The sequence below is a fragment of the Manihot esculenta genome, chromosome 1 (assembly GCF_001659605.2).
Source record: "Manihot esculenta cultivar AM560-2 chromosome 1, M.esculenta_v8, whole genome shotgun sequence".
NCBI classification, from domain to species: Eukaryota; Viridiplantae; Streptophyta; class Magnoliopsida; order Malpighiales; family Euphorbiaceae; genus Manihot; species Manihot esculenta.
The window spans coordinates 35,483,427-35,499,647 of record NC_035161.2 but is presented as its reverse complement, the minus strand read 5'-3'; the positions used below and the strand labels follow the sequence as shown (position 1 = coordinate 35,499,647).

General features: G+C 32.2%; 1 protein-coding gene across 1 annotated transcript; it reads left to right on the top strand.

Moving 5' to 3' along the window:
- Nucleotides 1-11,195: 11,195 nt before the first annotated feature.
- On the top strand, nt 11,196-15,223 carry LOC110624571 (triosephosphate isomerase, cytosolic). The gene is made up of 9 exons (XM_021769807.2): nt 11,196-11,351; nt 11,726-11,801; nt 12,329-12,452; nt 13,043-13,127; nt 13,269-13,401; nt 13,723-13,817; nt 14,234-14,312; nt 14,753-14,835; nt 14,934-15,223. Exons 1-9 carry the CDS (start codon nt 11,313-11,315, stop codon nt 14,979-14,981), a joined length of 762 nt encoding a protein of 253 aa, XP_021625499.1. The 5' UTR covers nt 11,196-11,312; the 3' UTR covers nt 14,982-15,223.
- The last annotated feature ends 998 nt before the right edge of the window (nt 15,224-16,221 follow it).

Sequence of the window (16,221 nt, the reverse complement as noted above, 5' to 3'; positions counted from 1 at the left end):
TACTGGACAGTATTGCTATATGGATGTTAAATTCTTGTTTGTAGTTCATTTTACACAGTTGGTGCATAATTTATCGACGAGTGAACTAAAGCTGTTTAATTGCATCAGTTGGGGCTAGCTTTTCAGGTCGTTGAAGATCTTCCCAAAAATTCACGATCTTCCCAAAAATTCACGATCTTCCCTCACCTCCACAGGGTGTTGTACAGTGTACACTTGCACTGTCAGGGGCAGGGCTTCCTCCCTGTCCAGCTATGCTTCTCCATCGCAGGGAGGCCCTGCGGGTGTGTTTGCCGGTTCCCTGCTGGCTGTATCTGTTGCTGCGTTGTATTAGGATATTGATTTTAGGAACAAATGAAGTTAGAATGGGATGCATTCCACTGTGCTGAGCAGGTGGTAGGGATGCGCTTTAGCATCCGGTCAAGTACGGGTGAGCAAGATTTTTTCAAACAAAAAAAATTGATTAAATTAATTTAGTTTGAATTTTTTATTCGATTCTCCATTCCATATATTTCATGAAAGATAAAGTGGAAATTTTCATAAAAAATATATTGTAACTTATTTTTCATTGTTAAATTATAATATTAAAAAATATCAAAATATAAATAAATTTATATATAAAAATATTTGTAATGTGAAAAAGATTATTAAAGTTAAAATAATAACTTCTTATTTGAAAAGATAAAGGTATTTTTCTTAAAAATAAATTACTTAAAATAGAATTGAATCAGATAATTTATTTTTAATCAATTGGTATTAAGTTTTAAATTAGAGTTGAGAAAAAAATGTGTGTGCACCGTGTGTATATAATTGGATTTGATATGAATTTAAAAAAAAAAATCTAAATAATAGTTTAAAATAAATAAATGAATAAATCAAATTGGTTGGAAAATTGTTATCCAAACTGATTCTTAAGTTGCTGTTCAGTTTCTTCAAAGTCAAGACAGTGGTGTTTATAGACTGTAGTGTTTAGTTATTAATTGCAGAGCTCTTATCCGGCGGAAATGGGAGGTTAAGGTTGTGAAAATATATAGGAAAGCTAATATGGTAGCGGATTATCTTGCGAATAGTACGTATGGTGGAGTTTTTGGTATGAGTCTTATTGATTTGCCTTCATCTAATATTAAGCTCCTCTTGGATGCTGGACTAATATGAATATTTTTCATGATCGTATAATAAATTAAAGGGTTCTATCCCTCATTTTCAATAAATTAAAGGGTTCTATTCCTCTTTTTCAAAAAAAAAAAAATTGGTCAGAGTTGACGTGGTATTATTCTTATGCAAACTTCAACATTTTTTAAGGAAAAAATGACAACATTTTTCTTTATAAATTTTAATACAAATTTCAAAAAAAAAAAAACTCAATTGTTTAAATTAATAGATATTATAAACTTTTAATAAATTCATATCGTTTAAAATATCACCTCCATGGATTCTTATTTTGTTTAAAAAAAATCAACGATAAAATTATTTATTTATTTAATATATATGGAGAACTTCCCATCCAAAAAAAGAACACCCAAGTAGAAACTAAAAATTAGAAACTTTTCTGTACAAACATAAAAAAATTTTTCAATTAAAAAAAATTTGTGTTTAGTAAATTAATAATTTTTTTTTTTTGAAATGAGAATTAGAAGAGTAAGATATGAGAACTCTCAGATTTATTGAGATACATTTACCACCAAATTAAATCTATAAGTGTAATAGATTAATAATTATATTTAGCAGCTTGGGAGATCCTTGTATTATTGTATTAGTATACATATATATTCAGTGGCTTTAAATTTAATCTTTTATGGACTCAGTTAATAGCACAAATTAAAAGAGATTCACCATAAAGAATATTAGGCTTGAAAATGAAACTTTCATAATTTGTCAGATTCGTATAGAATTGGAAACTATTCATAATAAACAGATTCAAATATCACGTATATACAATATTAACCAACTTTCACTTAACATCCACTAAAATAAATATTAGAAAGAAAATAACATTTTCTCCCATTATCCCTCACTTCCCTCAATGGTGACCGATAGCTTTTCCTATTCCAAATTCTGTTTTTTCTCACACGACAGTTGGTCTTCCTCTTCCCATCATTAGATGAGATATACATATACATATTATCATTATTATTATTATTATATCTCTAAACATATCCTTGGTTTTAGGATAAATAGTTGATATTTTTTTAGGTCGCTCACGACATTCAGTCTCAAAATGGTATGATTTCTTATAAGCTTTATTATACCACCAAAAGGCTCGTTTGATGGCTCCTTGAGACTTTAGATGTTTTCATATTTTGCCTCCTTTAACAGACCACATCTTTGGTCTCTTACCAATAATTCAACGATGGTTTGACCTCTCTTGAGCTCTGGACGATGGCATATCTGGAAGTAAAGAAATAAAAATATTTTTGAGTTTGTTCGACTTGATCTTGTTATTACATGAGTTCGTATTTCTATTGATTTCAACTTATTTTAGTATAGCAGTATTTTTGTTGATTCTCTCTCGCACCTGTGTAGGCCTTGTTCATGTAATGGTCTGGGGACCGGACCGCTACTAGAGTTTAGATCGACTTAAGGTTGCCGGAACCCATAGCAAGCCTACAATATATCCTGTTACACTTGATAAAATCCTATACATGATCACACGAACTAACAAAAACCTAATCATTACATGAATCACGGCTCGACCTGTGCATGCATCATAACTGAAATCATATAAACCCATGTTAGAGCTCTCATTAAATACTCCAATATAATCAACATAACATGTCTCAAACTCGGTTCAAACATACAAATACTTAAAACTTTTACATATAAGGGATCATAAAAATAGGGATTACAAGGACAAATACTAGGGCAAAACACAATTCTAATTCATAAAATAATACATGTCCACAACTATATTATTACAAAAAACTACACCAGCAACTTAGTTGACTTTCCGAACCAACTCTGGTCTTGCAAACCTAGAGTTAGGAAAAAGGGGATAAGCTATAAGAGCCTAGTGAGCAGAACATAAAAACAATTCAATAAACATATGATCGTATGAATGCGTCACAACACAAACAATTTACATCAAAATAGATTTGTCACCGGTAGTCCTCTAGAAATTTCAATAGTGCCCGACCCACGACAGGTGATCCTCAGGACTTCCTCTTAAATATATCATAACATATCCATAATGTCAGAAGCGTAGAATGGGCAGCCCTGGTATTTCTCTTATATAGTGTCAAGGGCGTAGAATGGACAGCCCTGATCTTTTCATATCAGTCATAACATATTATAATATACTAGAGAGCTAGTGGGTCATCCAACATCCATATACAATAACAGTAAATTATGCAATGCATCATATTCGTGAATTTTAATGCAAACAACCTAATTAATATTTATGACATTCATGATGCATAAGCATGCTTAAAAAGTTTGATTTCTTTTGAAATAATAGTTTAGTTCAGTTCTACTCACCTCTGGCTGACGCTCGCCTAAAACTGAAGTAGTTAACTCACTACATGCCTCTACGATCTCCCAAAATACATACAAGTACATACATAGAAAAAAGCTGGGCAGGGGAGTCTCGATGGCTGATTCGGCGGTTGAAGGTCCCTCATAGATCCGAAGGTCAAAACCTTCAGGGGCAGGTTCGGAGGCCTAAAGCCCATCACAGATCCGAAGGCTGAAACCTTCGTGGGCAGGTTAGGTAGCCAAATGGCTGCCTCCACAAGCAGGTTCGACGGCCGAACTTAGGTTCTTCAGCAAGGCAGAACCCGATTCTGCCCTAAACATGCAGCCTCCAAAACACTTTCAAACGCACATACAAAAGCCTAACAACTACCAAACATACTTAACACACATGAGGGATCTTAAAAACTTGCTTTAACTTAACATGCATCAACAGAAACCCAAGAGAAAAACATCCCACATCAAAACTAATATAAACTTTAAAACTTTAGAATAATCAAACATGCATGCCCTAATGATTTGTAATACTGGTTTAAAGCCTCCAGAAAACATAAGAGAAGCAAGGATTGAACTCACCTCTTGAAGAATATGAAAAACACAATAACCAAAACTTGAAAGAAGAGGGAAAATCATTTTCCGAAGGTCTTCAAAGGCTAATACTTGAAGTCCAAACTCAAAGTTTCAAGAACAAGGTAAAAACTCATGAATTCTCCAAGAAATTGAAGTAATTTTAGCAAAAACATCTGAAAAAGGGCATGGACTTACCTCTGCCCGAAGATGGAGAAAAAACTCTCTTGATTTTTGAACTGAAGGTATTTTATAGGTGGCTGAATAAACCACCTTTGGCGGCTGAAGAAACCACCTTTGGCGGCCGAACCTTAAAACCTTTTCAAAACTCATTTTTTTCTTCTTTTTTTTTTAACATGATTTAAAGAAAACTTTAAATTCATTTTATGAAAATCATATTTTACCTTTCTAAAGATTCCAACTTCGAGATTTCAGATTCTGATTGAGATTCCATTAGAAAGTGAAAATTTCGATACAGGAGTTTAACCGGGTATTACAGTTCAGTTGCTGCTTGGTGTCCTCTCCTATGGAATGTACCAAACTTAACAGTGATGTGGCTTGGCTGAATCAGTTTTTCCCTACTGTTGTTTGTGTAGTGACTAGAGATAATATAGGCAAGATAGTGCATGGTACTGCTATGCGAGTATGGTGTTCCTTTGTTGTACCAAAGGAGGCACGTGCTATTCTTGCAACCGTTAAAATGGCATACACTGCGAGTTTTCAATCGATTATATGTGAGATTGATTCAGCTATTGTATATCATGTTCTTTGCAGTTTATCGACTAACATATCGTGAGAGATTAGGACTCCGATTTTGGCTATGCTCGATGTTTGTTCTAGTATTCTAAATATTTATTTCTAATGGATTTCCTGTCAGGTAAATACTGTTGTAGATATGACAGCTAAACTTTACTTGAAAAATTTATTACCGCTAGATTTGGAAACAATATCGATAGTAGTATTATGATAGCAGTTCTCTGCTGGGAGAGATTGTTCGCTCTTTATATCTTTACAGCCATTAATATAATTTCTTTTTTCTAGTAATTTCCTTTCTGTCTCTTGTATTCAAACATGCCGATCTTCTAACCATCTTACCTGCTTATCCATCGATTTCTCTTTCTCGTTTAATCAGGCCTGTCGACCTTCCGACCATTCGACCTATCGATCTGTCGACCTTAGGGGAGAGCATTTCTCGGTCTAAATCGAAAAACCGAACCGAACCGGTTGATTTCGATTTATCGGTTCGGTTAGTCGGGACGGTCGATTTGGTTCGGTTAATATATTTAAAATTATTCGGTTTTCGGTTCAGTTCGGTTCAAATATATTAAATAACCGATCAAACCGCAATAACCGATTTAGTGGCTAGGTCCAACCCAAGCCCAAGCCCTCCCCCTCTCTTACTTAACCCAGCACCCCAAGCTCTCCATCCCTTTCGACCCCAGGCATTCTCCTCCCCATTCTCCTCCCCATTCCTGATTCCCCCCAGCCCGAAACCCTATTCACTCACAGTCTAAATCAAAATCCCTAACGATGAATCATCGAATCCCATTCCCATTAATCTCTCTCTCTTTCCCGTTGACCGTCGACCGTCAACCTCTTCCCGTCGATCTGCTGAACGAGATCACGAACCGCTCGCTCCCTATCGATCTCTTTCCCTCCCTCCCTATTGATTTGCTGAGTGTCGCCGCCCGTCGATTTGCTGAACGAAGTCACGAACCGCTCGCTCCCCATCGATCTCTTTCCCTCCCTCCCTATTGATTTGCTGAGTGTTGCCGCCCGTCAATCTGCTGAATAAAGTCACGAACTGCTCGCTCCCCATCAATCTCTTTTCCTCCCTCCCTATTGATTTGCTGAGTGTCGTCGCCGATCGTCGACTGTCTGTCCTCTTTTATTGAGGTATGATTTTTGTTTTATTGCTAAATAATGAATCTGCTTATTGGGTTCTTGCATTGTATAGCGTTTACTGTGGAGCTTTTCTTTGGTTAGGTTTTGTTTGTTGTATAAGATCAATTGTCTATGGATTTTGAATCTTGTTGAAGAATTGGGTTTATTTATTGATTTTGAATCTTGTTGAAGAATTGGGTTTATTTATTGATAAATTTATGTGAAATATGTATTGAATTATTTGTTGAAATTAGAAATATAAAATTAAAAGAAAATTGCAGATTTCGGTTTGAACCGAACCAAACTGAACCGAACCGATTTTTATCGGTTCGATTCGGTTCGGTTATATATCCATAATCAATTTTTTCGGTTTTCAAAATTGTAACACTTCAATTTTCGGTTTTTTCAATTCGATTCGATTCGGAATCGAACCGACCGATTGCACAGCCCTAGTCGACCTACCGATCTGTCGACCTCTCTTTCTATTTTAATCAGACTTGTTGATCTTTCGACCATTCGACTTGCTGATCCGCCGACCTCTTGTTTTTCTTTGAATCAGACCTACCGATCTTTTTTTTTTCTCTTTAATCTGACCTACCAACCTTCGCTATTGCTCTTATATTTTCCTGATAAATTTCTTTCTGTATCGATAAGTTAATTTTAAATGATATGATAACAAGATATGAAAAAATAAATGAAAGTATATATTTTGTTTTGCAGCGCATTAATTTTATGTTATGATTTTAATTTTAAGAATAAAACTATTTTAAGAAAAGCGACAAACAAGTATTTAATGGATATTTTTTAAAATAAATAATTTAAATATTACAAAAGAAATATCTTATTTAAATTAAATCAAACAATTAATTATATGATGCACTAATCCGATTTCTTTGAAAAACTCTTAATTTATAATTAAAAGTTAAAAGATAAACATATAAAATTATATATGAGATATCGAATTTAAATATATTAAATTGAAGAACTTTTTCTAGAATGTCTCACTTGAAATTGCATATATATTATCTAGAATAGTTGGAAGCCAGCAAAATAGAGAGATTTTATTAAAAAATTTGAATACCTGTAATAATTGGAAAGGAAATGAATTAGAATAAAACTAAAAAAAAAAAAAAATTAATGAACATAAATGGTAAGTATAATCTAAAATTCAAGAACTACCAAAAATGAAATAAAGCAGGCAAATAATACACACACACTAGCAAACTCTCATATATACGTGGCTTCTTTCTTCTTGCTAAATATCAAAATTTTCTTTCTTTCATGACAATATAATCAGGGGCGGGAGGAAGGTACGACAAGGGGCACGTGCCGTACCGACGACTGAAAAATGCTTTGAAGAGGATGAAGGTGCCGCAGCGGCGCAGCCGGTGCCCTACCAAAGGAAAACTCCTGACTCCGCCACTGAATATAATCAATACTTTAGCTAGCACATTCCTATTCTTATTTTATTTTATTTTTAAAAGGTAACTCTCTTCTCCTTTTAAAAAAATCAAAATGTAAAATTAAATATATTTTTTAAATACCAAATTTACATATATGGGAGTAATTAATGTGAATAGGAATAGAGATAAGCATGAATGAATTAGATTCTAATCTGTAATTGGTAGGCAGCCTTTGAATGTAACTGTAGGTGGAATATTCTGACGAGGTTGGTTTAAATATGGAGCTAATTTTTCCAGTAAAATCACACTGCCCATGACAATCCAAGATTGGTAAGAAATTAAAGTGCATTATTCTAGTATATGTTATAAAATTTTGACAAGCTAGGTGAAATCTCTATCCCTTTCCATTGTCTCTTTAGATCTCTCCCTGTTTTGTCAAACAATGAACAAAAGGAATGAAATGCGTACCATGACTGAGTATGATTTGAGACAGTTCGAAAACGATGATTTTGTCAGCATCTTTGAGCAGTGTACACCCTTAGATTTGAGGGATTATCTTGATCTAAGCTCAACTCCAATTGATTATACTTTTCTTGAAAGTACATCAGTACCTGAATTTCTTCAAGAAAAGGTTCCACCGGATCTAGCATTCAGTTTCACTGAATACATTCAGGAAAAGGCTCAAGTACGGAACCCTACCCATGAACATGTTCAAGAAAATAGGGTCCCTCTTCTTCCTGCTCCTCCACAGCCTATCCATGTTGAGGTAGAACCCATGCCTAAACGGCACAGAGGGAGGACAAGAAGCAAGCCTCCTAAGGAATCACAGCCACAACTTGTTATTGATGTACCTTCTTGGCTGCCAGATGGTTGGACAGTTAAAAAATGGGTCCGGCGCAATGGTGCAAGCGCGGGCCATGTAGACAAGGCAAGTTCATTTTTAATTAAAAATGATTGAATTTAGAGCATCAATTTATATATATGCTCTTTTGATACGAAAGTACATCCTGTTTTTGATCCCAGTCTCTTAGATGTGAAGTTTACAGGTACAGGGACAGTAATGTAAATATGGATATGTATTTGGTTATCCATCAATATTGATGAGTTGTACACATGCAGTACTATGTGAGTCCAGATGGCCGCCAATTTCGATCAAAGAAAGAAGTTGTGAAGTACCTTGATGATATGCAAGCTAACAAACATAAAGAGGTATGTGATCAATACAATCCAAATATTTCTAATTAGATGCATATGCTAGGGTTTTATAAATATATATGTATGGAAATTGATATTTGAATATCTATTCAAATGCATGTTATTAGTTAGAGATAAGAGTTGATGACTCTTGTATCAACCAGTTTATACATGCTTTTATATTTAATGTTTGGATAACTTTTATCACGTGATATATATATATATATATATGATTCATTCCAAGAACCCTAAATGCACAGAAGAAACTTGTTTCACTGTATGCGCAATTTCAGTTCTCGATCAAAGGCTGACATTTTCCAAATCGATCATCAGATATTGGGGTTGAAGAGGGATAAGCACAAATAAAAAAATAGAGGGACAAGCTCAGAGGAATTGGGATTGCCGAAGGAAGACTACTCGGACATGAACATGAACAAGCTGAGATGTCCCCAATCCATCCTACCGTATGCTCAATGGTTTTTCCTCACGAGAAATATGGTAATAGATAATATTTACAAGAGTGTTTAAAATTCTTTGAACGTGAATATATTTAATTTAATGATTTCACAATTATATGGAGTAAAATTGATATTTTTATTTTACATACCAATACAAAATAAATAGAAAAATGGCTTGTTGAATAGAATAAAAATACAAAAATTTAAATATTCAATTTTATAAATAAAAAATTAATTTATTAATAATATTAAATTGAGAATTAAAATATAATTTACTCTATTTACCCCGTATTACAGGCAACAGGAATGCGCAAGGCTACACTGCCTTTATATTCATTACTGGTTTTTAACTTAAAAAATTTGTGGACAGATTTTAATATCTGTTAATAATTCGTTGGTGTACTTACGGATAAAATCCATTGTAATTAATATAAGTTTATAAAATAATTAGTATTTGAATTTTATTAATCGATTTAAAATTTAAATGATTTCAATGCATTGATAAATTTTAAAAAAATATAAATACAATTAAGTTTATATATTTTTATTTAAGAGTTAATTCAAAATTAATTGACTTTTGCTATTATTCAGAGGTCAAATAAATTTTTATTTAATATAATATTATTTAAAAAATAATATTTTATTTTTTATATGATAAATTTTTTTGTAATTTTAAAAATTATTTATTATATTTATATATTTTTTAAAATTTTTATTTTTTATATTTTAAATTATAAAAATAATAATTTATTATTAAAAAAATAATATTATATTAAATTAAAATCTATTACTCTTAATAAAAGTGTAAGAGTTTAATTGATTTAAAATTTTAAATTGAATTTATTTAATTTTTTAATGAAAGCATATAAATTTAATTAAATTTATTTTTATTTAAAAAATATTGAAATTTCTAATAAATTTTAAATTTATTAATAAATTTAAAATTTTGCTACGAAATTTTAGCATTAAATTTATATGTAAAAGAAAAGTATTGAAATTTATGAAATAAATTAGATCGTATAAAATTCACCCATTCCTTTTTCAAATGAATTTATTTATAGATTTTAAATCATTTGATAATTCTCTAATAGCCCGCTTTTTAAAAAATTTAGCAAATGGATTGCCAATCTGTTGCCCAGTCCGTTAGAAATTGTTATCTTTTTTTTTTTTATCATTAATTTGTTCTATAATTTTTTTCTCTTTTATTTTTTTTTATTTTCTTCTCACTTCATTTTTTAGAGAATATTCAGTACTCTAAATATATTACATTATCCTATTGAAATAGTACACTAAACTACTTATTAAATTTATACTACTATTAAAAGTTATACATTAATTAAGATGGATATTTAATTTTATTTTATTTTTTTAATTATTTATCTTAATATTATTAACTTGATGCACCACTTCATTATATATATAATGATATCTAATAATTTACCCTCATTTTCTTCTATTATTTTCTTTAATTTCTTTTCTTTTCTTTTTCTCATTTTTTTACTTTTTATTTATATTAATTTCTCTCATTTTCTTTCTTTTCCTTTTTTATTATTTATCTTAATTTATTTTCTCCTCCAATCATTTTCTGCCTTTTCTCTCTTTTCTCCAATCATTTTTCCTAAATCTCTCATTTATTCCTTCTTCTCCATAAGTTTTCTTTTCTATTATTCTCTAATTATTTTCTTCTTTTACCTTCTTTCTTTTTCTCTCTTTTTTTTTCCTTTCTTTTTTTATCACTATCTCTCATTTTATACTATTATTTTTCTTTTATTTTCATTTCATCTGTCATTTTCTATTTTTCTCTCGCTTTATCTTATCATTTACACTTTTTCCTTTTTAAATATATTTACATTTCTAATAAATATTAAATATAAATTAATTTTTTAATAAAAATATACATCTTTATATAATTTAAATGAATTTTATTAAAATGAAATCAAAGCAAATTTAAAATTTTAAGTATTAAAAATATTAATTATATTATTACTCCGTTTCTCTCATTCAAGTGATATTTTATAAGATTTTCCAAATCAACTTCAACTAATTTTTTTTAAAAAAATGTTATTTTAATTATATAAATATATTTTTATTACCTTTTTAAATAAATATAAAAATAATTTATAATAACATTTCAATTGTTAGTATTTTTCTATAAAATATAATACTCCAAGTCTGATGGCCTTGTAATTTTGCAATGGAATGGAAAAAATAGAGGACATTATTGTCATAACGAAAAATGCAAAGCACCCACCTGGCGTGGGAGGGTCTAGTATAAGAAAGTCCCAGTGGCTACGCGCTCTGGATCGCTTACTGTTTCTATTCTCATTTTGATTACCCAATTATGGCCAGAAAATTCTTTATCGGCGGCAACTGGAAATGCGTATGTTTCCGATTTATTACTCGTTTTATTCTGTTTATCTCGCTCTTTTCTTTTTATTGCTTGTATTGGGGTTGCATTTCCTTTTGTTCCTTTTGTTTTCTATATAGATTTTAAACTTCTTTTTTGGAGAGTTTGTATTATGGAATTGTGCCGATCTTTTGATCACCATTCCATGACTTGAAGAATCCTATCATTTTATCTTCTTTTTTTTTTGCGGGTGTTATTAGATCTGATGAATTCAAGTCCGATATTCAATATTTGATTTGCATATGAAATATGACGAATCGTTAGTCGGTTTTAATGTGTGATTTTGTGTTAATTGTACCATTTTTAACAGGTTGAGTTTATTTATTTGATTTTTTCTTGAGTTGCAGAATGGAACGACTGAGGAGGTGAAGAAAATTGTCACCACTTTGAACGAAGCTGAGGTCCCTCCTGAGGATGTTGTGGGTAAGTTTTGGTGGGTTCTTTATTTCTTTTTTGAAAGGCGGAATTAGAATGGAAACCATGAATCGGAATCTCTTGGCCGCTTCTGCTTCCATCCTTCTTTATAACAGTAATATTTGGGTCTCTATAAATGTCGTTCAATTATACTGGGAAATGGAATATGTCCTACTTAGATTCTGTTGAATAAAAAATTATTGGTGAATCACTTATTAGATAGCCATTACTCTCTTAAAACTCCATTGCTCAAAAATAGGAAGAAAAGAAATAGATTCAGCTCACTTTATGCAAGTTGCTTGTGAGCACTTCTGAGGCATTGGAAGAGTAATATTGAATCTCACATAGGCTATGAAGTTAATTGCCTGTAGACATGCAGCAGTGAATGATACTGAATTCTAACTTATAGTCCTCAAGTTGCTTGCCTCAGTTAAACAGTTTTTGTGCCTCACTTTCTCATTCTCCCTGATTGCATATGTGTAGTTTTGTATAATCCGATTTCATGCTTTTCATGGTGTTCTTTTTCTGTTGTACAGAGGTGGTTGTGAGCCCTCCCTTTATTTTTCTTCCACTGGTAAAAGGTTTACTGAGACCTGACTTCCAGGTTGCTGCACAAAACTGTTGGGTCCGTAAAGGTGGTGCTTTTACTGGAGAAGTTAGGTATGTTTACATCTGATTTTTCATCTCTGTTCATTGCTGCAGCTCCTTTTTTGCTAAATATTTTGTGGTTTGAGGTTAAAAAACACACTTATCGGGGCTAGTATTCTCTGTACACAACTGTTAAAGTGAAAAATGTAGAGTTACAGCTATTTGCTTTTTGTATTTTGTATGGTTCAATGGGTTTATCAATGACATTTGAGGAGGTATGCCTTTATTGACTTCTTTAACCATGTATGATGTTGCACCTGATGAACAGTTCCCATCTTAGGCAGGACAAGCCTTACTGTGTTTTGGATGATGTATTTTATGAGATATGGCATGATAAGGTTATATAATAACTGAAATCCAAGATTCCCTGAGATGTAAAAGCAAGAGTTTGTAATATTGAATTTGTTTCAGTGGCCCTTATTGCTAAGAACTTAACCCAAAATTTGATCCTTGTATAGCTTATTTTTCTAGGGGAATTTCTAGCTTAAAAAATGTTTTTATGCCATTCTTATGCGTGTGCATTTCAGCAAACTGGCTAGTGTGATATGCAATTTTCTTTTTCTTTTTTGTTATTTGAAGTTGATGGTTATTTTTGTGCACAGTGCTGAGATGCTAGTGAATTTATCCGTTCCGTGGGTCATTCTTGGACATTCTGAACGAAGATCTCTCTTAAATGAGTCAAATGAGGTAAGCATGTCATGTTGCATTAGGCATATCTCATTCACTAATGATGTGCTGTTTTAGCTTCTAGAGTACTTATTATTGGTGTAGCATTTTCTTTTCTCATATTCTTTTTTGCATTATTTATGTGGTGTCTTGTTATTGCAGTTTGTTGGGGATAAAGTTGCATATGCACTTTCTCAAGGTTTAAAAGTGATTGCTTGCATTGGTGAGACACTTGAGCAGAGAGAATCAGGATCTACAATGGCTGTTGTTGCCGCACAAACAAAAGCAATTGCAGGTGCTTATAGCTCGAGACACAAATTTCATTTTTAGGATTTTGGGACCAAGTTTCTCTATGCATTGGTTAGGGGAGGCTGATGGGTTGCTTTTAGAGAAGTTTATGCTTACCTAGTTTGTAGCTGGGATCTTGCATTAGTGGAAAACTGAAGATATTCTCTTAGCAAATATATTTTATATAATTGCAAAGTTTTTCGTTTTCCCCCCTGAAGTATCTTCTACTTGGACATGTAATTGCACATTGTAGATTTTACTTCTCTGCTCTCCTCTTTGTCTGCCTATTTTCACAGCTGATGAACAATCCCTTGTCATTTCCCTGCAGAAAAAGTAACCAATTGGACTAATGTTGTTTTGGCTTATGAGCCAGTTTGGGCCATTGGCACAGGAAAGGTTGCAACACCTGCTCAGGCACAAGAGGTAAGCTTGAATTTGACAGGTTATTTAGTCAATGTCTTCTTTCTGTGATCTTTACATTCACAGTTCTTGTATTTAAATTCTGTGGATTCTGTGGATACTTGGATCTTATAAGTTGATTCTCGAGTGTTGGTTAGTAACCTACAGAACTCTCTTCTCTATATGAGAATGACACATGTAGACAAACTGTTCTTATTGCCAATTTTAAAATAATTTGGTTGCCATTGAAGAAACTTCTATGTTTGATTAATTTTATGCTAATTCATGACTCATATATCTGATGCTCTTGCATTATATAACCCTCTACTCATGTTAGTACAACTAGTCTTTGCATAGGGCTCTGATTGATTTCATGGGAAGTAGCTTAATTACCTATTGAAGCTGATTTGTTTACTACATTTGGTTGATAAATGCTTTAGGTCCATTTGGAACTGAGGAAGTGGCTTCACGACAATGTTAGTGCTGATGTTGCAGCATCAACAAGAATTATCTATGGAGGTAATTTTAACCTATTTTATGCTCTGCTTTCTAAACTTAATAACTGTTTATAGACTTAACAGTCTGCCAATCATTGCATATGAACAAGCGCGTTGTGTATCCTCGTGCTTTATCCTATGTGATGTCCTTAATTTTGTTCTTAATTGTCTACTAATGGCAAAGTCAAATGCCTGAAGAGGCCTGACTCGACTTACCAAGTCATATGATTATATTGTATTTTAAAGAGTTACAAACTATGAACTGTATTGTGCTGGTTCTAGTTGTGGGAGAACTAGAGGGTTTTGGGGCAAAAGGGGAAAGATGATTTGGATAAAAGCAGGCGCAAAAGCACCCTACAGTCATCTTGTAGGGAAGATCAATCTCCTTCCTTAGTATGTCAGCCAATGTGAATCATAAATTCTGCTTGGAACTTAGGTTTGCGCTTCTTATCGAATTTTTAGGTTCCGTTAATGGTGGAAACTGCAAAGAGTTGGCTGCAAAACCAGACGTTGATGGATTTTTGGTTGGTGGAGCTTCTTTGAAGGTGGGCTATTTTGTTGATACAGCTGTCATGGTTTCTTACTTGCTTTGTTGTTCTGAACTTTGGAGGCTGATTTTTTACTCGTATTTGCTTTATGTTAGCCGGAATTCATTGACATAATCAAGTCTGCCACTGTCAAGAAAGAGTGATGGAGGTCTCCAGCCATCTGTTCAGTTACATGAATGCCTTTTTCTGTGACTTGGCGCAACCATTGCTGGCTGTTTTTCTGTCCCTTGTGCTTGCCTAGTATAATAAGCCAATCCTCTGTTATTGAATCTTATCTTGAACTCTGAAAGATTTACAAGGGGTGTGGTTCGAGACTGTTTTAATTTTGTGGCGGTTGCTTGTTTAGATTGGATTTCGAAATTAAATGAAGCTTTGAATTGTCTTCTCTTTTTTTCTTCTTCTCCTTTTTCTTTCCTCCTCCACTTGAGCATCTCGTGAAACCGAGGGACCTTAATCCTGGTGGCATTGCTTGAAGTATAATTAAGGTCTTAGATGTATGGTTGGTGTTTGTGCGCCGAGAAGGTTTGGGCATCGATTTAGGTACGCTACTGCTGATTTCAATACAGAGCTAATCTTTGTTATTGAAGCCTTGCCTTTTAATTTGATATGCCAATGGAAAGATAAAGACTTATCTCATTTTTCTTAAATTTTGTTGGCATAATGTGCGAGGATTAGGATATATTTAGATTCTACTTTGTAATTGCTGGTTGACAGAAATCACAGTTAACAGTAATACTGATACCTTATATCTTTGAACAAAGATAACTTATAGTTCTCAGTTATGGAAAACCCCCATTACTCCGCCCCGCTGCAGCTTCTAGATCCCAAATGGCTTTAGAGCTTTCTCTTGGAGGAACCCGAATGTTGAGGGCGGGCATGGCTCCTTTCTTCTCGCTTTGTGGTGAATCGGAGTGGCGAGGCAAATTTCTGTCAAATTTTTTTTAAATTTATTATTATACAAAATAATTTGTTTGGTTCAATTCTATTTTACAAAACTATTTAGAATTCAAATAAATTCTATTTGAAATGAATTTATTATTTGTAAAATGTAAAATTCAATTGAATTCTATATAATTTATTTTTTTCATTTTTTAAATTACCTTTAAAAATAAAATAAAAAGTTCTACTCTATAAAAAAATTCATACAATAAATTTATAACAATTAATAAAAAAACATAAATCCATTAAAATGTATTAATAAATTTAAAATAAATTTTTATAATTTGAAAATTTAGGAGAAAATAAATTTAGATATTATAAAATTAAAAAAATGAAGAAAATATATTATATAATTGTCTATATACAATAATAGTAAATATATAATAATAGTAGATAAATAAATTATTAAGAGAAAATTATTTAAGAAGAGTATTTTAGTTCAAA

What these genes read in the sequence shown, in the direction of transcription:
- LOC110624571 (XM_021769807.2), top strand. Translation starts at nt 11,313, where the DNA reads ATGGCCAGAAAATTCTTTATCGGCGGCAACTGGAAATGC. An exon ending in AACAAGAATTATCTATGGAG is followed by an intron (nt 14,313 to 14,752) that starts GTAATTTTAACC and finishes TCGAATTTTTAG; the next exon opens with GTTCCGTTAATGGTGGAAAC. An exon ending in TTGGTGGAGCTTCTTTGAAG is followed by an intron (nt 14,836 to 14,933) that starts GTGGGCTATTTT and finishes GCTTTATGTTAG; the next exon opens with CCGGAATTCATTGACATAAT.